Raw genomic sequence first — 23,510 nt, 5'->3', positions numbered from 1 at the left:
ACAGACGCACGGACCCACGGACAGATGGACGGACAGACGGGCGAATGCACAGATGGACAGACGTATGGGCAGAAGCACGGACGAATTGACTAAAGCACGCACGGACAGAATCATGCACGGACATACAGACGAACGCACGCACGGGCAGTTGAACACACGCATGGGCAGTTGAACACACGCATAGACGGATGGACGCTTCAGCCCACTCATCATCATTCACTCCGTGAATGTATTTGCTGTTAAAACCCCTAACGCCATCTAGATATAAAAATCTCAAGGATATATACACGCAATGCCCTCTATTGAGAAAGCCCGAAACTATCGGTGCCTATGTACCACATACGGAGGAGGGACGACCCACGGCCTAAGAAGCTTCGCCCCTAGTACGATGACAATTGCTGCACGAAAATTAAGGTTATGAGTCCTCAAAGTTTAAAAATTTTTTTGGCATTTAACTCGCCTGCTGACATCACAGACCACTTCCAATCACAGTGCGCGTATTATAAAGGCATACCAGAGATATCACCTCATAATGGCCTTCACACAATATCTCGCTGCCGCTCTTTCTGACGGCGTCCTTAGCATGGTTATGACCATGGGTTACGACATACCACGGGTGTCGGGCAGCAAATGCTACCACAGTCACACTGTGTAAGACGTATACATGCGCTTTGGGCGGTGTCTCTTCTCGACTTGCATGCAAGACGCGTTCTAGGGCAACGCTGGTGTTCATCGCATGTTGTATTTCTGGCTCCCTATAAACGCGGCATGCGTTTGCATCTTTAGTTACTTTAGTTACTTTAGTTACACGGCACTTACACTGCGTACCATATTTCGCAAAGTGAGTGCCGTGTTACTTGTTCTGAAAATTTACATCTGAATAACAACAATAATTTTTTTCAAAAGCTATGAAAATTGTTTTTGCCGTTTTTAGCACTCACTTGTGTGGCCTAGCTACCACAATATGAATAATGCACGCTACCTGCCGCGTCACGCCATTCAGTAGCGAAGGGTTTCGTCGCATCACATGACTTGACGTCACTTCCCATAAGAAAACTAGCTGATGTGTGTCACCAAAGTCCAAAATGAAGGCCCTGTTCATCGTGATTTAAAATCTTAACAGCGCCGATTTGGGCGTTGCCACTTGCGCAACGATATCGGTTCATTGCACAGCAACACAAGGAGTGATGAAAAATACATACACAAATTGTGTCGCAAAGCCCCTTTAAAGGGCCACTCACCAGGCCCCATAACAATTTTTAGTTAGACCGTGGAAGTTGTTGTGTGTCCGATGAGGAACATTTTGATGGTGAAATGGCCGGCATGGGGCCGCCTAGATGGCCGCTTGGAGCTGTTGCTCCCGCGCTGCCTCCAGGGCTCGCTGGACGACCCAAAGTTGGTCCGTGAGTCCTGAGCTTTGCAGCGTGGCTGATCACTGCGCCCGCAGAGGTTCTGTGGAGACCGCCATTTGATCTTGGTATACTCGACATCTTACAACATGTGTTGAAGGGTGGCTCTACTAGACTTGCATAGCCTGCATGTGTCGGTCGCGTATAAGGCAGGGTAAAAATTCTTTAATTGCACGGGATTGGGGTAGATTTCTGTCTGTAACCGCCTCCAGGCAACGGACTCTGCTCTGTTGAGTTTAGAGTGAGGTGGTAGATAAATTCGACTCTGCATTTGGTAGTATTTGGTTATATCACTGAATGTGGTTAATCGATCTTTTTCGCTCCATATCCCCTCCTCCACGTTCACCTGACCTGTAGAAGTCACTCCTTGCTCAGCTCGGCGAGTAAGACCTCAAGCCTCGCAATGTGCTACTTCATTGGGATTGACTGCGGGAACGTCTGGAGCTGTATGTGCTGGGAACCAGAGCAGTTGTCTGTCATTCGTTTCTACGGCGGAAAATATTGCTTCGTTTACACTCATGATGTGCTACGCCTCTGGGGAGATTCGGCCCTTAGCGTAATTTCGAATGGCCGCCTGTGAATCACTAATAATGTATTGAGCATTCATGAAGACCAGTGCTAGTGCAATGGCTACTTGCTCTGCTGCCTCGGAAAACTTAGTATTAACTAACACGCTGGTAATGAGCTTGTGGTTGTTATCTACAACTACTGCCACGTAGCTATTTCTGTTCGGGTACTCTGATGCGTCTACGAAGGCGGCTCTGTCGTCTGACCCGTAGCTCTGGATCATTTTTTCTGCTCTACTCATGCGTCTACCTTTGTTGTAACATGGATGCATGTTCTTGGGTATGTTAGGTACGAGAAGCTTCTCACGAATTTCTCTCGTGATCGTCCTCTTTTCTCCGTTTTGGTTGTGGTAATTCATTTCTAGCTCGCTTAGTATATTCCATCTAGTAGATGTTTTTGTTAGTCATTCCACCTGAGACATTTGTTGTGCTTCTATGAGTTTTTCCATTGTGTTGTGGACTCCTAACTTTAGAAAAAGGTCTCTGCCTGTACTAATGGGAATCCTTAGCGATAGTTAGTACACCTTTTTGATCAGGTTGTTAATTTTGGTTTTTTCAGCTGCAAACCAATTATGGAAAGCACCTGTGTGTGTGACTGATAACAAAAGATTGTATCAGCCGTATGATACTTTCTTCCTTCATACCCTGGGGCTTCTAGCAATTCGTTTTATTAATCTTGTGGTGTTCGTCACCTTAGCTTCTATTTTTTAATGGTTTCCCCATTTGTGCCTTTGTTCTCGATTACAAGGTCCAGTTCCTTGAGTTTGTTGACAATAGAGATATTTTGACGATTCCCTGTGTGTACCTTAATTTCCTTATAAGCCTAGTTTCTGTCATATCCAGTGGGAGGTCTACCCCTAAGCGTGAGACAGTACAGAAGAAGCTTTGATTTGTCCGTGGAGCACGTGAGACCTGTTCCTATCAGGTGTTCCTCTACTGTGTTTATTGCGGTCTGTAGTCGTTGTTCTCTAGAGCCGTCGCTCCCATCACTAACCCAGATAGTAATATCATCCGCGTAGATTGAGTAGTGTAGAGATTCAATTTCATTTAGTTTCCCAGGAAGCATTATTAAGATGAGATTGAAGAGCATCGGAGATAGGACAGAGTCTTGCGGAGTGCCCGCGCCGTCGATGTCGTTCTCAGGCGATTTGAACCCTCCGACGGAGATGACTAACTTACTGTCTGACACGAAGCTCTTAACGTAGTTATACATCTGCTAACCTAGTCCTATCCGTTCGATGTTTTTCAATATGGCTGTATGGTTAGCATTATCGAAAGCCTTTTCAAGGTCAAGACGCACGATGGCCATTGTACAGCGCGTTTTATAGTCGATTATATATTGCTTGAGTTGAAGCATCGCATCATATGTCGAAAAGTTTTTGCGAAACCCTATCATTGTATCTGGATAGATGTTATTGTCTTTAAAGAAGTTATCGATTCGGTTCAGAATTACATGTTGTAGTAATTTTCCGACGCAGGATATTAGAGAAATCGGTCCGAGGTTGTCGATGGGAAGCTTCCTACCAGGCTTTGGAATGAGCGTTATTGTCGCTTTCTTTCAGTCAGCTGGTACTTCTCCTTTTATCCAGCACTCGTTCATGTATTTGGAGATTGATTCATCATCGAGGCTTCTAACAGTTTTGTCACTTATACCGTCAGGTCCTGGGGCTGATTTGGTGTTTAAATTTTGTAGGGCTGCACGTATTTCCACCTCTGTAATTTCCTCGTCTACTTTTCAGTTTGCATTACCATTGTAGCTTGAATGGTTAAAAGTGGCTGCCTGTGTGGTGTATTTCTTCTCTAATTCTTTGACAAATTCCTCCTCTGTGCCATCATAGCCATGTATTACCTTAGTAAAGGCATTGCTGTTGTTTTTCTTGTTATTTTCCGGATCAAGTAGGAACCTGAGCAAGTGCCAGGTTCTGCCGGTGCCTGATTGCCCGTCCATAGAATTACAAATCTCGTCCCATTGTTGTTTACTGAGTTGCTTAACATATTGTTCTATGTCTTTGTTAAGAAGCGCTATGCGCTTTCTCAACTTCCTGTTATGTTTTTGGCCGCTAAGTCTACGTTCAAGTGACTGCTTAGCTTCCCACATGTGGAGAAGTTTGCTGTCACATTTCGTTAAGTTAGCTTCAGGTGGCACGATTTTAGTAGCAGCTTTGAAGTCTTCCCTGAGCTGCTTAGTCCATCGTTCTATGTCTGTGATTGGTTGTTGTTCCGTCGCCTCTCGCGTTCTACGAAGCAGCTCCCAGTCTATTAAATTCATTTTTCTTTTTTTTTTGGGGGGGGGGGGACTACTTGGGCCATACGTGAAGTGTAACTCTGATATATGGTGGTCACTGCCCAAATCTTGTAATTTGTTGTGCCACGCTGCCGTTTCAATATTTTTGATAAATGTTAGGTCTGGGGTTGTGTCCCTGTTTAGCGCCATGCCGATTCTGGTTGGACTGCCGGGATCTGGGACGAGTGTTAGGCCCAACTCTTGCGAAACATCCCATAAGGTCCTTCCTTTTGGTCTTGCATATAGATATCCCCAGGCAGTGTGCGCTGCAATAAAGCCACCTGCTTTGACTACTAGATTTTCTCCAGCCAGGCTAAGTGTTTTCTGGGATAGATTTTTAAATTTATGGTTATGTTGTGAAGGGTTGCTTATAAATGTTCAGAATAAATAAGCTACGCCCTGTCTCCTTTTGCGGGAGGAGTTCCAATAAGATATTGTGAATGTGCACTATCCCTGTTGCACGCACGTGACGCTTCTTTTTACTACCGTGGTTAATGCCATGGTCTCCCTTTCGGCATAGCCAAAAGATCTGTATCCTGCTAGCTTTGCGATACCGTGTGTTTCCTGCGAAATATGACGTCCGGTTTATCTTTGCCTTTTAACTACTGCTGCAAAACTGACTTTTTGTTTTTGTAACTTCTACAGTTTTATTGCCACGTTGGGTAAGCTTTCTTTGGCCGCATCATTGCGGTTGTGGCCATCGTCGGAAATGGAAGTGGGAGGTTAGAGAGAAGCTGATCTTATATAATTTTATGGTTGAGACTTTGATATGGATTGTGGCGCTTCCGCTGTGCTGGAGGAAAGTCCATTGCCTGGTAACTGCTTTGTTTCTAGAACGTCTAATCTATTCATAATCGTTGCTATTGCCTTAGCCATTTGGATCATCATTTCGTCCCGTTTTTCATTTGATTTTTGTAACTCCTGAAGGGTCTTCTGTATATAAGCTAATGTTCTATCTACCATTGCGTCATCCTGTTTAACACTTCTTGCTTGAGCATTGCGTTCGAGAGGAGGAGAATCATCCCCTTCGTTAATCTTGTTTTCCGTAATTTCAGTTATTTCATTTGTGCTCGCATGTGGAGCGGCAGTTACCTGGCTTACTAGGAATTTTTTCTCTTTGAGGCTTTTTATTTCATCACTCATGCATGGTAGCATTATCCTCAGCTGCACGTTCTTGAGCTCTACTTCCCTTAACTCATTGGTAATGGCCGTCTCCCCGACAAACCGCGGACGCGAGCCCTCGAACACGTCTGCCCAGCTCACCTTAAATTTCGGGTCTCCTCTAGTGCGTGGCCTTGTTGTGGTCCTAGACCAGGATAGGAATTGGTGTCGTGTCCCCGGTTTTTGGAGTCAAAATGGGATGAAGATCGACGGGTCGATGGGGGTCTTGATCTCATGCTTGACCTTGTTCTAGACCTGGAGCGTTGTTTCTTTGCTTCTGGGAGACCCAATTTTCCGCGAAAATCAGCCTTCTCTTCTCCTAATGTAGTGTCTTCATAATCTTGTTGTCGCTCCTGTTGCAGCCTTTGCCATTGCCTTTGCTTAACAATGAAGTTTTTTTTTTAATTTGGCCTTGCATGTCCTGTCTACTGTGGCATGGTCCGCACCGCATAGCTTGCATTTGGGTTCGCATCGATGACCTTGATCTAGATTTGGTGTTCAACAACTGGCACAAAGCTTGTTGTCAAGATTGGGGCACACGTCTCTCCGCTGTCCAAGGCAGTTTTATTTGCGACAGAAATCCACTTGTTTCCGGTACAGTGAGCATCGGAGCAGAGTTGCCCTGTATCGGACAAACGTGGGCACTTTGTGTCCGTCAAAGAGCACAATCATTGTGGTAGTGTTACTGTGCCTCTTCACTGCTATCGCCATTAGATTTTTGGTAGTAACTATAGCTGCTGTGATGTCTCTTGGACCCTCTTCGAGTGGGATTCCTTTGATGAATTCTTTGGCCGTCATGTCCAGCACTGTCTCGTAAGCATTTGTCTCGTAAAACTTGCCTTGAACTTTGATAGGTCTTATAGTCTGATATTCATTGGCATGCTCCTGATACAGTGTACTGGCGATCAGAATATTTTGATTGTTGTTGGGGCAGATTATATTCTCCTCCCATTTCTCTAGAGGGATACCCACCTCATCTTGCCCCGCCGCTGTTAGGTAAACAACACCGTGCTCAGATATTTTGGTTCCTCCAGTCGGTCTGATCACAATCTTGTAATCCCCTCTGGGCAAATGTGGCATCCTGCTTGCTTTGCGTATTTGGGCTAGTCTTCCTTTCCTGGGTGCATCGCTGCGCTCGACAGGCCGCGTCGGCGACGAGTTCCTCTCGTGATGTTGGGGGTCTTGCTGGCTTGACCTTCTGTTCCGCACCTCTTTCCATACCTTGCTCTTATCCAGTTCTTCCTCTGTGACGCTGTGTCCCTCTACAGTTACTTCCATTATTGTGAGAATGATCAGCAAACAGTGAGAACCTTGGCTCTACAAAACGCCAGCCGCGGCCGGAAAGTTGCAGGAACGATGCGTCACTGTTCACCAGACGCGAGGCTTGGCTGCCTACGCAGCATCCGCGGGAACGCTGGCGGCGTGCCTACGGGCGTGGGGCCGGGCTTCCTGCTACGCGTTCCTGGGACAACAAACGGCCGTATCTTCGCGACAATCGAAATGCTCACCTAAAGCTTCGTGTCCACTGGTTCCTGGTGATGAGCTCGTTCTGCTGATGTAGAATATCTGATGACACTTGGTGATTTTCATCATGAAAACATGCGAAAACTCTGAGGGAAATTTTGCCACAATTTTTTAATCGGCTCATTAAGAACTGGGAAAACTTTTTTTATTGAAGTGGCGCGAAACGAGCATGAGAGAAGGCGAGGCCGAAATCCCTGCCGCTTCCCCGCGTAGCCTGCAAAGCCTAATCTCTTCCCTACTCTTTCCGGCATTTGACCAAGAGGTGACCTGTGCATGACGTGCCCGAACAAGCCCAACGCCAGAGCACACGAGTGGCGTTGTTGTTGTTGTTGTTGTTGTTTTGACCAGTGGTATTTTATGCTCTACTGCCTGTTTCTGCAGAATGCTTTGGAAACGCTGGCTTAGACGTGGTAGAAATGGTGAGCACAATGAGTGTGCCAACGCTTAGGAGCTTTACTTTCACATCCACGGCTGTCGTCTGGTCGATGCGCTGACCATAGGGAGACGAACGCATGTGAAACGCCCGCACATTAGCCCTGCACCTCATTGCAATTCACCGGTTTCAATAAAGAGTTCTCTTTCTCTCTCTCTCTCTGCAATTCACCGGAGAAAATGAAAAAAAAGACGCGCGCATTGCTTTATTGCTTCGCAATATTTGTCTCAACTTCTATTAATCTCTTCAAGCAACAAACTACATAACTGCGCATGTCGTGGTAAATAATGTTCGCCATGTCACGTGCCACTGTTTGCAACGTCAGAGCCAACACCGACTAAATTCCAAAGCCGAAAGGCTGCCGCAGTGACGTCGGAGGTTGGAGGCCCAGTTACCCAACTGAGCATGCTCAGTAAGACTTTTTTTTCACATCTTTTATTCGGCCCAATCAAGCCGCAGCAGCTGCGAGAGCGGGAGCGTTTGTTCTCCTAAAACGCGAACGAAACACCGGCTTTCCGCAGCGTTCGCGGCGTAACTGGGCCTCCACCCTCTGACGTCACTGCGGCAGCCTTTCGGCCTTGGAATTTAGTCGGTGTTGTCAGAGCACAGTCGTCTACGTAGAGGCCCAACGTCACCGCACTGTCGTGTACGTAAGGCAATTCATGCGTGCACGTTATTCCCTCACTCTCTGGGCGCGCGCCCGCGTAAGTAAGGAGGAGCAGCGTTCAGCTTCAAATTTAACCCAATTTGACGGGGCGTAGCGTTGCAAATTTTGGCAGATGTGATCGTGAGTGTCCCATCTACGCATTGCACTTGTCGGCTCAAAATTGTCAAACCTGGTGAGTGACCCTTTAAAGGCCCCTATTATGGCTGCGCCCTTTAGTATTGGTTGTAGGTAATATTTTTTCTCACAGCGCTACATGTGATATGTTAACATGACTCCTTGGCAACTAGTACAAGTACACTTTTCAGGTACCGACTACACTATCAATCATAATTTTCGTTATGTAAACTGCCAGTTTACCACAATTTTAGATTCCGCCAAGAAGCGACCTGTGACACTCCTGTAAGCGATTATGTGGAGTTGGTTAATGAAGTGGTAGATTGCAATGAAGAGTTATGGCAGAGCCTTCTGTACAGGGTTTGAACCATTCAACATCCCACTCATTACGCAACCCACAGTGTGTGTATGCCTTCCTACAAAATTTGCACACTGTGACGCATGGTAATTTCCTTCTTATATAGGGTCTTTTTGCGACAAAATATCAAGCACTAGCTGTCTCTGCCGTTGAAATACTCAGCTGCCACACAATGGAACCAGGACACTGGCGTAGGCAGTGGCAGCGGCGGAGGCGGAGAATGACTATGGCGCCAAAAACGGCAGTTTTCACCTCATTACAGCTTCTACAAAAAAAAGGCTATTTGGGACTATTGTGAAGCTGCGATAGCTTTTCTGCTAAGGTATTTGTTTAATACATGCGTATTCGCGATTTCAGGCGTAACACACTACGAGAAAAGCGTGCCCACCAAGCCGATTCATAATAAGGGGGAACGTTCGAAGAAACTGGTGAGCTTAACGTATCTGTGAAAATGTGCATTGGTTACTTAGTCTAGATTTTAGATTAATTAAGCTCAATATCAATTTTGCGGACATGGCGGGCTCCATGTCCCATTTCCGGAACCGTTTTATTCCCTGTTAAAGAATTTGTATTCAAACAGTTGAAGGCCCTGCAATAAAAACGTGGACACCACGCTTTCACCTATGTATATTTTTTTGTTACACAGGTCTGTTTTTGTACGCATGGCCTGGCCATTGGTGTTGTAAGGCTCTTGGCGATGTCTGTCGATCCTTCTCTCGAACGGCGTTGGCACTTGGGCTCTCTCTCCCATCTCAAAGATGTGCCACGGCCACAAATTACGCTCACGACGTCTAAAGTTACAAGACCTGTGGGGGCCGCACAATGTGAGCCATGTGCCTTCCCCTGCCACGTGATCTTCGGCTCTATCGAATGGCTGCGACGAGCACAATGACCGGGGTCTGAAGACAGATGGCAGTCTGCGTGTCTCCACCCGGTTCGAGGCCGAACGCGAACGGATTGGTGTCTAAATCCAACGAGCAGGAGGTGCCCACAACATAAGCAGCTTCAGTGAAGGCCAAGCATATGGTTTGAATGACGGAAAGCTTCAGTTCTCCTTCCTGGAAGAAGAGCACCACGACGTCGCTGATGTCGCCGAGACCTTCTCGAAAGGTTTCCAGGTGCTTCCACAACTGGTACACCGTCGTCCAGCCGGCGTACTTGAGGCACTTGGTCGTCATGTTCTCACCGAACGCCAATGCGCCCCAGAAGGCATGTGCAGGCGGGCCCTCTCCAGAAACGTTGTGGTAAACGCGCAGTCGCGGGGTCCAGAGGACGGAGGCGCCTATGCCGTAAAGACTCGGTGACCGTTTGAACAGCACGCCTGTAGTAAAAGAGCTGGTAATGTACAGGGCGAACCGCGCCGGCAGCCCCGTGTTTCGATGCCGGTGCACCTCCTGGGAAGGAAAATATAGGCGCCACAATGTGTGTTCGAGCATCAGTCAAGCTCTAAACACTTCGTATGATGTTTACAAAGTACCATATACACTATTTATTGTTTCATTTCAAAATTTTAGAAGCCCTATGAGGAGCATATTTTAATATGGGTTCTTGATAAATATACCGATACACAAACACAAATATTGAAGACAATACAAAAACAGAATAAATATTAAATTTAGCGTCCCAATAACTTTGTAAATACAAGTTACGTAGGTGTAAAGAAAATGGAGCGTAGCTTGCATACAAGAACACAAATGGCGAGAAAATAGCAGTACTACAGTTAGTCATTGTAATGGGTATGAAAAAAAACATACCAAAAATGCAGAAGTACAATCCATGAAAATTACAGAAATAGAGTTACTACTACAAAATAAAAAAGACGTACTATTATGATGAATCAGAATGTACGACTGTACATTCGTAGGGTTATTTTCCTCTATTCCGACAAAGGGCCACCAACCCAACCATGTACTCGTTCATTGCTGGCCGTGCTTTGCTGTGGTGGAACCATTCCATATTAGTGCACAAATTTTTACGTGGACAGGAATGTAAGTGAAACTGAAGCGCAATCCCAACACGGATTTTCAGAATGTACCTCCACGGCCAACCAGATCTCATTAGGTCACTTGTTCTGTCTGCGCACACCACTTGTCCTCTCTGCAAATGCCCCGCGCTGGAAAAAGTCAACTACTCCACTCTCCCGTCGTGTTTCGCTGAACGTGGCTGCAGAGTGACGCATTCAAGGTTTTAATGCGCAAAACTTTACGGCAAACTCAAAAAAGATAACATAGTTTGGCTTCTCAGTGTGCCACTTCTTGGACCTTCTTTAAAGCATCGCAACTGGCGTAGGGGCGTAAAATATTAGAATACTACGTGTACTCATTATCAAAAAAGGGGTAGGGGAGACGCGACTCTTGGACAACAATGCACTAATATGCAGAAGCTTCGTTATCCTTCTTTTTCTTTCTTTACGCAAGGCCAGTTCATAGTGTTCCGGCTCACTCCTTTGTTGCTGTTTTCAAACAAATAATGTTAGTATTTGGTACATAGTAGCATACCCAAGCTCGTTTAGTCACACATTACAAGAACTGACTTGCACTTGTTCATGTTGTCTAGCGTTAACTGATGAGCTGTTTATATTGATACGTGTTGTTTGAATGGCCAAGTAAGTGCGAAGTAATTATATAGTAATGAATAACTAACGAAGACGGAATTCGGCAGTGAATGGTGGTGAAATGTGGATTGATTATAGCCAACGCTGCTTAGCACTAATTCAGTGGTAGTAAGCATTGAGTTATCTAGGTTGACTATCACTCAATAAAGACGTTATCACTCAACATATATCACTCAACAATATCACTCAACACTCGATAAAGACGTTAAAAGCTAGAATTTTATGTGTTGTAATATCAGTAGATATTCATATTCTATCACATGACAGCACTAACTCAGTGGTAGTAAGCATTGAGTTATCTAGGTTGACTATCATGAAGGCAACACTCAATAAAGACGTTAAAAGCTAGGCTTTTATGTGCTGTAATATCCGTTGATATTCATATGCTATCACGTGCCAGCAAACAACAGCATTACTGAACCCTGCCTTGTATACCTTTTGTGTAGAAGAAGATACAGAGAAAATAGACGAAATACAGAGAGGCTCCTTGAGCTAGTAGATGCATCATCTGACAAAATTTGGAGCACAAAAAAGCGACGCGTCAGTCCTCTATATGTGCCCTAATTTGTCGCGATAACCTAGTAGTGCGACAACCAACTCTAAGTTGTCGCGACAACCAAAAGCAGGACAATTAAGGTTGATTGATTGACTGATATGTAGGGTTCAATGTCCCAAAACCACCATATGATTATGAGAGACGCCGTAGTAGAGGGTTCCGAAAATGTCGACCCCCTGGGTTTCTTTAACGTGCACCCACATCTGAGCACACGGGCCTAAAACATTTCGGCTCCATCAGAAATGCAGCCGCAGCAGCCGGGATCCGATCCCGCGACCTGCAGATCAGCATCCGAGTACCTTAGCCACTAGACCATCGCGGTCCTGTCCCGTTTTACTGGCCCTGGTTTCTTTATACCTCCAATATTTTAACAAGCTACAGATAGTTTTCTGTCCTGAATGTGGGGTAGCTAACGAGGAGGTCAAAATAGTTGTGATCACAATGCCAGATTTAGGGCGTTGAGAGTATATTGCTCTCACACTGTGTTAATAAACTTGCGCCTAATTGTGAGGGAATTAATTTTTTTTCGAAGAAGGTTGATGAACCTTCATCCTCTTGCTATCAAGAAACGTTCTGACCATATCCAGGTTTCGAATTGCCCCACATGAAGCATTGCAAGCCTTCTTCGCCTAACTTGGTTTTCTGCTGCATCGTCAATCTGCACTCCTTTGGCCATGGGAATTCGTTCACCTGGGCTTCTTTCGTTGGCAGGTCGCACGACGCTATGCGGCGTCATAGTGACCGCAGTCATATGGTATCTGAGGTCACGATGACGTCGTCTAGTTCTCGTCTTTTACCACGCGACTTCTTGCATCGTTCGTGCTGAAGACACGCTTTTCTCGTTTGATGAGGCATACACGTTTTTTTTTTGGCCCTTCGTGTCGTTGGCACAAGTGTTAAGTTTAACCGCAATCGTAGAGTTCGTACCGCTTCGCAGAAACGACCCTCAGAGGCCAAACAGAGAGAAACCCGGAACTTAGATCTGCCCCGGCGAGCTTCCGCAAGGATTACAGCTGCTCAGAGTATTTCAATAACCTTATCTAATTAGGTTTTTTCGGGTAATCTGGCAGTCACTTGGAAGTTATCTGAAATAATTTGAAGCTTTGATATCTCATGTAAATTTAAACCTCAAAGGGATACAAGAGTGAAAGGCAATTTTCCTCGTATTAGTAAATTACTGTATCGGAATGTCAAAATGATCAAGCCCGTGGCAAGGAAAAGCTTGGCATGCAAGAAAACGTGCAAAAATAAAATAAAGTAGCGATGTCACATTCAGCAAAGGCACTAATCTCCACGACGTCATTTATTTTAGCGACGTTTACTGGGGCCTACATCGTTCCTCATCGCTAATAATGGAATACATTCTCCAGAGAGCGGACCAAAAACCTACCGTACCATCCTTTAAGAAATTTCGTCTAGCCGATGCCACCAAAACACGATAGATACATTTTGAAATGTGTAACGTCGCGCGCAGAAATTTCGATTCCAAATTTAATAAGCAAATTTCGCCTTGGTTTTCTCCACCACTAGTAAACCAACAACACTGAAGATAGTGATATTTAGAGGTCACAAAGTATCCTTCATAAGTGTATCCTAATTCTTTATGTTTTTTCTAATGTGCCTCTAACATGAACCTGAGCCATTTGTGTTGATACTTATGTTTAATATTTATGAGTTTTCAGAGATTCCTGAGTTAATTATTCACAATAAAACAAGAAAGAAAAACCTACTCCTCGTTACGTGTGCAGCTAAAAACAGAGAAAAAGCACGAGTGTGTAATCCTAGCGAGCGTGTAGGGTGCAGAGCATGTATACTTCCGGACCCCAAAGACGTACCTCACCGCCGCCGAGGGGAATGGAGCGTTTGAGAGTGTCAAAGAGAGCGGCCGTGGATGCGGGCACCCCGCATTCGACGTACGGCGACCACTCGCACTCGAACGCGACGCCGGGTGTCTCGAAAAAGACGAGCACGCAAACGCTGGTGTCCCAGCGTCCCTTGACACCGAGCCTCTGAACGGTGACAGTGCTCTGCACGTCCATCTGAACCACGCTCACGTCCTCGGTGAAGCATCGGGCAATCATACTCGTATCTGCGCAAAGTGTCACTTCATTAATAAATAGGCTTCGTGTTTACAAAAGAGAGGCCTGAAGGCAAAGGTGGAAGCTTGAAACGAAAAACTGGCGAAGAGTGGGCGTGCGGCGGAGCCGGCGTTCCGGAAGGTTGACTTCTTCAATGCTGCAACTTCTGCGGCCTTGAAAAAGTGAAGCCCACTTGTCGAAAAACCGGCTCTACTGGACACTCAGTGTCCGCTAATCTGTTTCTGCTTATAGTAATGTGTTCACATGCAGCTTTTTGCCTCGTTAAAAAAAGTGATTTCTTAACCAGCCCTGACCATTCCTTGCAAGTGAGCGAGTTTCATAAGAGAGTTGCTGGTCACACTATGAGGGTAGTCTTAGAATTTAACAGTTGCTTCGACTGTACTTTTTCGTATCTGCTTTGTTATTTTACTTATGCCAAAAGCTTAAAATTATTTGGTTGCGCTTGATCAGGTGGTTGTGTTAATGCACTGATGCTTTAGTGCTAAGCGTGCAAGAATAAAGAGCGAAACAGGTGACAAAATAAAGAAAAGAAAACTTCTTGATTGATGTATGAACATACAGATTGCTTTTTTTGTCAAAGAGCATAGCAAGACGCACACACCTTGCTTAAGGGAGTAGAATGAAAGCGGCGTTTAGGCATACCTACATTCACACAGAGTAGGAAACAAAACCATCTGTAATCTGATTTAGCTACGCTCAAGATACGCATATTTTGCTTGCATGACACAACTTGTACAAAATATATGCGAGGTAAACATGTGAGTTGTGTAAAAGTGGAATACCAAAAAGTTGACCACATAACTGCATACTTCGCTTCAAAGGATGTCGAAAGACAATAGTGTCATTTCTGCAGGAGTTTCGTGAGATATGGCGCAATCTGGTAGCCATCTGAAGAAAGTGACGTTTTTTTTTTAAACACAGAGACACTGTATAGGTGGCCGCACCATGTCCTTTTAATGAGGCGTAAGACATAGCCATCTTTTTTTTTCAAAGCGTCGCTGTGTCAACGCAGCGGAATAAACACTGCTGTCTTTAAAATTGTGTATCTATGTCTTTTTTAAATAAACACTATACATAACAATTACGTATATATGTTGTTCCTCAAATTCGCGAATATTTCCTTTTTGATTAACGATGTTCAAAAGTATGAACGCAGCCACCAGATCAAGATGGCTGAGCATTGAGAAAACGCTTAAACTTTCGCCGCCAGCTGAATTGCTGGACATAGAGACCAACAACTACACAGACACACCAAAAGTTTTGCGCTTAAGTATCCCAGGAAAGACTATCTTCTTTATTAGGATTTCGAATAGATACAACATTCAATGGAGCACCGCATCATCCTAATGTTCAGCAAACAATGTAAATTTCCATCTCCTTAGCGCCGACTTATCTATGTATTCTGACACAAAGGGTGCACACAATATGGAAACAATAATGTGTATGCGGAGTGACATGTGCTCTTTAGTGTTCCTTTCATAAGGTGGCTGTTAAGGCTAGTTAGCAAATCATCTTGAAACGTCTCTGGCACAGAAACACAGATAAATAAGGAAGGAACCGGCAACGCGAGCCCTCCCCTTTCGTGTGGCGATGGAAAATAGGCGCTTTCTTTTTATCACAACTGCACGTGCTGATCTTATGAATCGAGGTGCAGCAAGCACTTTTGGTCGTTAATTTTCTTCTACTTGAAAGAGGTGGCAAGGTTTCTTTGCCCCCATTACCGCGATAATGCCCTGAAGAATCCGTTATCATCTCTTGGGGACGAGCCTTGATTGCTAGAGAACTGTTTGACGCAAGAAGGGTATCGCTATCCCCTTGTTGCATCGGTCGCAGAATGCCTGCTTGTAAAACCATATTCTGGTCGCCAGTCCGGTAGAAAGGCTAAAGTCAAACAGACGCAAAAAGCCTGCTACTACCACGCATTTGCAAATGACATCCAACACCATGCAGAAGGTGGGTACTAGAGGGCAAACGTTAACGTCGTGCTCGAGGCATCGAATAAGTAGGCTAAACTACGGGAACGGAGCAACCCTGCTGTTCATGGAAGGCTTGGCTGCAGCAATAATCGCAGAGCACGTTACATGGCCTGCAACAAAAGCGTTCTCTATCATGTGGTAATTGTTACGTTGGACAAACAGAGCGATGTCTGAACGATGGGCTCAGGGGGAATTGCAACAATGTAAGGGAAAGAGCGGGTGGCATGGACAGCCCCGCATTGTAGAGCACGCGTCGGGGCGCTTCACTCTCTGATTGATATGTGGGGTTTAACATCCCAAAACTACCATATGATTATGAGAGACGCCGTAATGGAGGGCTCCGGAAATTTCGACCACCTGGGGTTCTTTAACGTGCACCCAAATCTGAGCACACGGGCCTACAACATTTCCGCCTCCATTGGAAATGCAGCCGCCGCCGCTGGGATTCGAACCCGTGACCTGCGGGTCAGTAGCCGAGTGCCTTAGTCCCTAGAACACCGCGGTGGGGCGAACTCCACTCTTTACTAACTCTTTCACTGTGCAAACGCACGTTGACAAGTGTACTGTATTATTTGATGAATGAGCAACTTTTCATAGGCTCGACTATTGTCGTGGTACCCCGTGACTATGTAGGAGAAAGAGACAGTTTTTCTTGATGCAGCTGTACTTGCGTATGCCTTAGTATATTGCTCTTTGTGTGTTGAATGTATGTGATTCTGGTTAAAATTCATCATTTTCTATAGTTGGCACCCTGGCGTTTGCTCTTCGTTCTTCCTCGTTTAGCTAAATCTGCGCTAAACAAAGAACCTGAATTGTGCCGAGTCCTTCGGGGAATGGCATCACCCTCTGTTACATACCGTGGAAGCAAAATACCTGATAATATTACTCACTCATTAGATCGTGTTGCTCGGAACTTACCGTAATGCTTATCCGCGCAGAGGATAAGGGCAAAGGACGGACGCTTTGAGGCTTTCTCGGCGATCGCAAGACGCGACCGCAGCTCTTCAGCAACTTTTTTGGGGTCGGTTCCGTCACGCAACTGGTCCTGAAAACACCACGAAAAAAGAGTAATCGATGGCGGGGCGAATGCACCGGAGAAGGAGATAAAGACAGTGCTGTGAACCACTGAATCTATGCAATGACGCCAGTTTTGACATTAAAAACACTAGAGATGTGGGAAAGGCTGAAATCTGGCAGCGCTGTAAAAATGACAAGGTATGGAATGGCACCGCACTGTTTAAGCTTTCTTTCATTGAATGAGAGTGCTTTCTTTACAGATAAGAAGTACCTCTCATTTCTATTTCTCTCTCTCTCTCTCACTCTCTCTCTCTCTCTCTCTCTCTCTCTATATATATATATATATATATATATATATATATATATAAGGGAAAGAAGTGTATACCTAAGGGCTCGTTTTTCCGTGTTTTTAACACAATAATAATGAGATATAACAGACAGTAATGCCAAGGAATGTACAGGGGAAGTTATTAACATTAATAGATTGTAAATAAGAAGAAAGAAAAGTGGATGAAAAAATTACCAACTGTGAGCAGGAATCGAACCTACGACCTTCGAATTACGCGTTCGATGCTCTAACCACTGAGCTATCACAGCGGCCCTCCCTCCATCCACTTTTTTGGGTTTATCTGTGAGACTTGGTGTGTTTAGGTTGTATAAGAGGGACAATTAATCAGCTGCCCGCTCATAATAAGTTCACGTGCTACGTGACGCCAAACATGCGCATAAGAGTGTTTTCACACTCGTTGTTTGGCTTATAGATGGCGCTGACTGTCGCTCCTACTTCTAAATTCACAGATAAACCCAAAAAAGTTGATGGAGCGAGGGCCGCTGTGATAGCTCAGTGGTTAGAGCATCGAACGCGTAATTCGAAGGTCGTAGGTTCGATTCCTGCTCACAGTTGGTAATTTTTTCATCCACTTTTCTTTCTTCCTATTTACAATCTATTAATGTTAATAACTTCCCCTGTACATTCCTTGGCATTACTGTCTGTTATATCTCATTATTATTGTGTTAAAAACACGGAAAAACGAGCCCTTAGGTATACACTTCTTTCCCTTATTTCATTGAACGAGGGTCTCGTACTGGCAGACTTGGTGTGTTTAGGTTGTATAAGAGGGACAATTAATCAGCTGCCCGCTCATAATAAGTTCACGTGCTACGTGACGCCAAACATGCGCATAAGAGTGTTTTCACACTCGTTGTTTGGCTTATAGATGGCGCTGACTGTCGCTCCTACTTCTAAATTCACAGATAAACCCAAAAAAGTGGATGGAGGGAGGGCCGCTGTGATAGCTCAGTGGTTAGAGCATCGAACGCGTAATTCGAAGGTCGTAGGTTCGATTCCTGCTCACAGTTGGTAATTTTTTCATCCACTTTTCTTTCTTCTTATTTACAATCTATTAATGTTAATAACTTCCCCTGTACATTCCTTGGCATTACTGTCTGTTATATCTCATATATATATATATATATATGTATATAGTAGTTTCCTAGGTGATATATATATATAGATAGATAGATAGATAGATAGACAGATAGATATCACCCAGGAAACCACTAATGGTACAAACGAGCACCCATCTAGGAACACACCCTGTGACACTGTGTTCGTAAACCTATCGTACACGAGCTTGTCACCTGACGAAGAAAAACGGCTATCCAAGGGGCTAAGCTTTTGCCCGACCACAAAATGTTTCGATGAATTCCACTTGCTCCGAGACCTCGACAACTTCGCTCGAAGCTTAAGGTTGCGCGAATATTTCTTGGACAGGCCTTCTAACCACGAAACAATTTACCGTCGTAAATCAAATGATTGGACACCGAAGAGTAATCGAGACAAGTGCTTGGACCTTTATATCACCACAGTACAGAGAGATATAGTACACGAATACCACAGACAGAAGGGAAACCAAGAAAACTTGACAAAATCTGAAAAAGTAAGTATGAGAAATTTGGCATCTAGGACAGACATAACAATAAAACCCGCTGACAAAGGAGGAGCAATTGTAGTCCTTAATACAACCAACTACTTACAGTAATCATACCGCCAACTAGACGACTCAAGATTTTACGAACGCCTCCCAGGTGATCCGACAGACGAATACAAACGTATCGTATCAACACAACTAAAGAAACTGTTGGATGCAGAAAAGATAACCAACACTGACCACCAACTGATGCGAGCAGCATACCCTCGTCCAGGTCGCTTCTACATCCTCCCGAAAATTCGTAAGCCCGGTAACCCAGGCAGACCAATCATATCAGGCATCGGTACAATAACTGACCCCATATCAGGGTACGTGGACAAACTAATAAGCCACATTCTATGCACCCTCGCGTCGTACATAAAAGACACCATACATTTTTTTCGAGACATTGCAGGTCTGTGTGTGCCGAAAAACTCGTACTTGGTTACTCTTGATGTCTCTTCATTGTATACAAATATTCCTCCCGATGACGGCATAGTTGCATTACAAAACATGTACACAAACCATAGACAATCTAACACCCCAGATTTCTCTGCCATCGCAACTTTGACGAGGATGGTCCTCGAATTAAAGTCATTCGAGTTTAACCAAGATTATTTTCGACAAACCAGCGGGACTGCTATGGGCACTAAAATGACACCTAAGTATGCCAACATATTTATGGGAAAGCTAGAATCGAAATTTCTTGCACAAAGTTCCTTGACACCAATGTTATACAGAAGATACATAGACGACATCTTCCTTATTTGGACCCACAGCGAGGACGAACTTCTCAGCTTTATCGACACTTACAATGCTGTACAGCCGAACATACACTTCACACACACATATTCGCAAGTAACCATAAATTCTCTTGATGTCACCATAACGATAGAAGAGGAGAAGCTCTCTACAACCCTATATCGCAAACCAACGGATCGACAACGATACCTCCATTAACAAAGCGATCACCCACGCCACTGTAAAAACAGTATTCCATACAGCCAGGCTCACCGGTTTAAGCGAATCTGCTCTAGAGACGCTGACTTCGACACGAGCTCACAGAGGCTAAAACTTATGCTCGAGAAACAAAAATACCCCCCACATGTAATTAAGGACGCTGTTCAAAAAGCTAGAAAACTAAAGCGTGAAGATGTACTTATGAAGCGACCACCGCAAGAACACCCACAACGAACAAACCTCTGCTTGACTTACAGCACAAACTTCCCCAGTGTAAACAAAATCCTTAAACGACATTACAACATTCTGGAACAAAGTGAACGTCTGAAACGTGCATTCCCATCAGCTCCAGGCGTAGTTTACCGACGACCACGTAACCTCAAAGACACACTTTTCCACTCTCAAATTAACACATCACCTCCCAATAATTCATGCCAACCTTGTTTAAAGCCACGATGTCTTGTATGTAAGGCGATGCGAGAAACACACAAAGCAACCAGCACACAATCCAAGTTTTCGATTAACATACGAGGAAACCTAACATGAGATTCCTCTATTGTGGTATACCTACTCGAATGCAACGTGTCTGGTATGCAGTACATCGGACAAACAGAAATAACATTTAGGATTCGCTTCAATAATCACAGAGTCCATGCGAAATCAGCCCCAAGTCTACCTCTATCAAAACATCTCAATCTTCCCGACCATGCATTTGACAAACTATCAGTAACGCTCTTAGAGACGGGATTTAAATCAAATCGAGAACGTGAACAACGAGAGTCATACCTTATACACCGATTTAACGCCCTCGATAGAGGAATAAATCAGAATCCTGGTACACTTGCAGCAATCAAAGCATTAGAAAACAATAACGGCAATAATGAAAATAGTAACTGAGTTCACGGCACTGCAGCTGCAAAGTGCACTGGACCACTAAAAACAATTCCAAGTGTAACTACTCTTCCTAAGTGCAGCTGTCGTCTGTTTTCTGTCTTATTTTACTACCCAATCAATTGTGCCATGCCCAACAGCAACCCTGTGCACAGCCGGGAGGCCCCTACTGCACGCGTAATCAAGAAGCGGGCAAGTAATTCGCATTGCTTCGCTTACCAGCCTCTGCCGCAATACGCGGCACCCCTCTTTCTACGACAAAATTTTGCTGGGGCTCCGAGTAGTTAAAGGCTTAGAACTTCCTAAAAAAGCTCTTTTTTGCCCCATACCGAACCGCCAGTGCCAGGAGGCGCCGTCTGGTCGGGAGGAATGCGTTAGTGAAAGGAAGCATACACAGACCACTGACATCAGAAAGGTGAAGGGGAGAAGGGGGAGAGAGATGAAGGGGGAAGTGAAAGGAAGAGTGGAAGGGGGGCGCCCGAGGGTTGTCCACCTTATATTCTTTTCTCTTTTTTTCTTTTTTCCTTTTTTTCTCTCCTTTCCTTTTCTTTTTTTCTCTTTTTCTCTTTTTTTCTGTCTTTGTCTTCTTTCCTTTCCCTCTGATTTGAGATTGTATAAAGCTGAGCACCAACAAACTGTACCTTTAATCCTGATGAAGGCCAGACTTTAGGCCGAAACGTCGAAATAAACCACGTTGTGACCGCTCACGAGGATCTACTGGACTATATGCAACGCTACGGTCACTCAACCACCATGCCTGCCTATGTATATATATATATATATATATATATATATATATATATATATTCTCTTTCGGTGGTTGCATCAATCAGCTTGTGATATCCCAAGAAACTGCATGACAACAATGAATGACGTATCAAAGGTTTGCTTTTCTGTCTTCAGTACCGGATGTTACCATATATTTAAAGCCTGCATTCGGAAACATATGATTATAGTATCATTTTTTTGCACTTAGGGCTAACGAATTAAAACACAAAAATACATGTTGGTAACTGATGGCATATAAACCCCCAATTTGTTGATTCCTAACTAGCAACATTTCATAAAAAATGCAAGCAACTCCGTGTCATGAACGCCACTGAGTTGTTTGCACGTGGTCGTAACTCGGATATTGAAAATATGCATATCAAATATATGCAGTCGCTCAGTTGCAGCAAGTTCACATCGAGCTTGTGAGCGAACATGAGTGCGTGTTCATTAGGTGATCTGTATTCATCAAGCAGGGAGAAACGAAGACAGTGGTGCGTCGTGAAGTATTTTTTTTTTCGCGTATGCAATCGCCGAGAATTTGTCTGCGAGTGATATGATCAGCGAAAGTGGTACTACAGCCACCTCAACCGTGACACCGGTGACCTGCCAGTCTTCAGCAACATAAGCAGCGATGCTTGGACGAAAAAGGGTGACTGGAAAGTGTACGTAAAACCAATGACCCCTTTCCTAAGTTGCAATGCATACGTTGTCGGCATTGCGGCTGCCTACTATGGTTGATACAATAAAGCTGACGATTGCGTACCGCAACACCGCTCCCATCAGCGTCTACCGAGGAAGTTGTTTCTTGCGCTTTGCCTGGGTAACAGACTCGTTCATGTATAATACCCTGTTGACTGTGGAAAAACAGCATTCTTTGGCCGAGTTAAAATTGTGCTTTGTCCACTTCGATTTACGAACGTCAGACGCCCGCTCATGACCGATCGGTGCCAGCACTTTTGTTCCACATTGTTTTCTTCGCATCCCTAAAAGAAATTTCTTGTATCTCTAACAGAAGGAAAACAATGATGCCGAATAAGTAAGCAGTGAAATTCAGGAAATGATTTCTTGGCTTCACGTTGTTTTAATCACCCAGTACCTTCTCGGCCGCACCTTTTTTTTTTGAAACAAACCTCAACGTTTCAACCAAGCTTCGTGTTCTTTACTTTAAAGAATGAACATTTTATTTATTTCCTCCAAGTAAATGTACGATTCATAGTATGGTGGTCGTGCGAAAAAGTACATGTTGAATGCGCTTGCTAAACTAAAACGAAACTCGAATGAGGTCAAACTACTTGGCGTAGTAACACCTGTGCAGAAGCTCCGCCCCATATCTTTGGATGTGCTGCCACAGAAAGTTGCTGCCGAGTATAAACCCGTTTTTCAATGACTCATTGGACGTAGGGAACAACCATTGCGCTCTCTTAATCTCAGTCTTAACGTAAGGGCAAATAGCGAATGCATGCATAATGGCGGGGCGGCACATACCTGCACTAACGCAGAGACGCGAAGCTTGCGTCCAAGAATCGGGAGGACGGCCTCTTCCCAGAGCGCGTTGATACGCGCGCAGTTGAAGAGGTCGCTCACATGCGCGCCCTCAAGGATGTCCTGAAGCGGCACTCCGTCTACCTCCAGCGGGGGCCCGTGAACCTCGGCCATGGTCCCCATCCCCACAGCACAGGCCAGCCTTCTTGTCTGCTTCTTTGTCCTCGACTACGATGATCATAGCGATCGGCAACGATCTCGAGCCTTCCGAACATGATACATACACCAAGGAAGCTCAAAAAATCTACAAGGAGTGGTAGATTCTTTATTGCAATATTTATCATATTGTTATGTAAAAAGGGTACAAGAAACAGGCACAAGTACCGCAACTCCCGTATTTTTAAATGAACCTCGACTCGAGCTTCATCCTACATTTGATCGAGTTGAGCACCGCGCCGGTTCTCGATTGAAATAACTCAGTGCTTCTCAAGAATCGCTGCAGGTTATCGGTGATATTCAGTGACCTTTTGTGCCTAGAGACGGAGCTCCCATCGACTTTTTCAAGTGGAGGTAGAGAGTTCAGTGAAACGTATATAGCTCTACACTCGGCGACAACTTTTCTTGGCACTTAAGGGAACGCTGCGGGAGGGAGCATATA

The 23,510-nt window shown here is 44.7% G+C and overlaps 1 protein-coding gene and 3 non-coding genes across 4 annotated transcripts; 2 read left to right on the top strand and 2 right to left on the bottom strand.

Annotated features, from left to right (window-relative positions):
* Nucleotides 1-9,015: 9,015 nt before the first annotated feature.
* On the bottom strand, nt 9,016-23,070 carry LOC142817407 (uncharacterized). Its single transcript, XM_075894432.1, has 4 exons — nt 22,856-23,070; nt 16,680-16,806; nt 13,522-13,775; nt 9,016-9,910 (listed from the first exon to the last, which is right to left on the bottom strand). The coding sequence occupies exons 1-4, from the start codon at nt 23,033-23,035 to the stop codon at nt 9,380-9,382; spliced, it is 1,092 nt and encodes a 363-aa protein (XP_075750547.1). The 5' UTR covers nt 23,036-23,070; the 3' UTR covers nt 9,016-9,379.
* On the bottom strand, nt 17,303-17,375 carry TRNAT-CGU (transfer RNA threonine (anticodon CGU)). The gene has a single exon. It is a non-coding gene; the product is annotated as a tRNA-Thr (tRNA).
* On the top strand, nt 17,609-17,681 carry TRNAT-CGU (transfer RNA threonine (anticodon CGU)). The gene has a single exon. It is a non-coding gene; the product is annotated as a tRNA-Thr (tRNA).
* Nucleotides 18,065-18,137, top strand: TRNAT-CGU (transfer RNA threonine (anticodon CGU)). The gene has a single exon. It is a non-coding gene; the product is annotated as a tRNA-Thr (tRNA).
* Nucleotides 23,071-23,510: the final 440 nt, after the last annotated feature.

The sequence above is a fragment of the Rhipicephalus microplus genome, chromosome 5 (genome assembly GCF_043290135.1).
Source record: "Rhipicephalus microplus isolate Deutch F79 chromosome 5, USDA_Rmic, whole genome shotgun sequence".
Taxonomy (NCBI): domain Eukaryota; kingdom Metazoa; phylum Arthropoda; class Arachnida; order Ixodida; family Ixodidae; genus Rhipicephalus; species Rhipicephalus microplus.
This window is presented reverse-complemented; position numbering and strand designations above follow the sequence as displayed.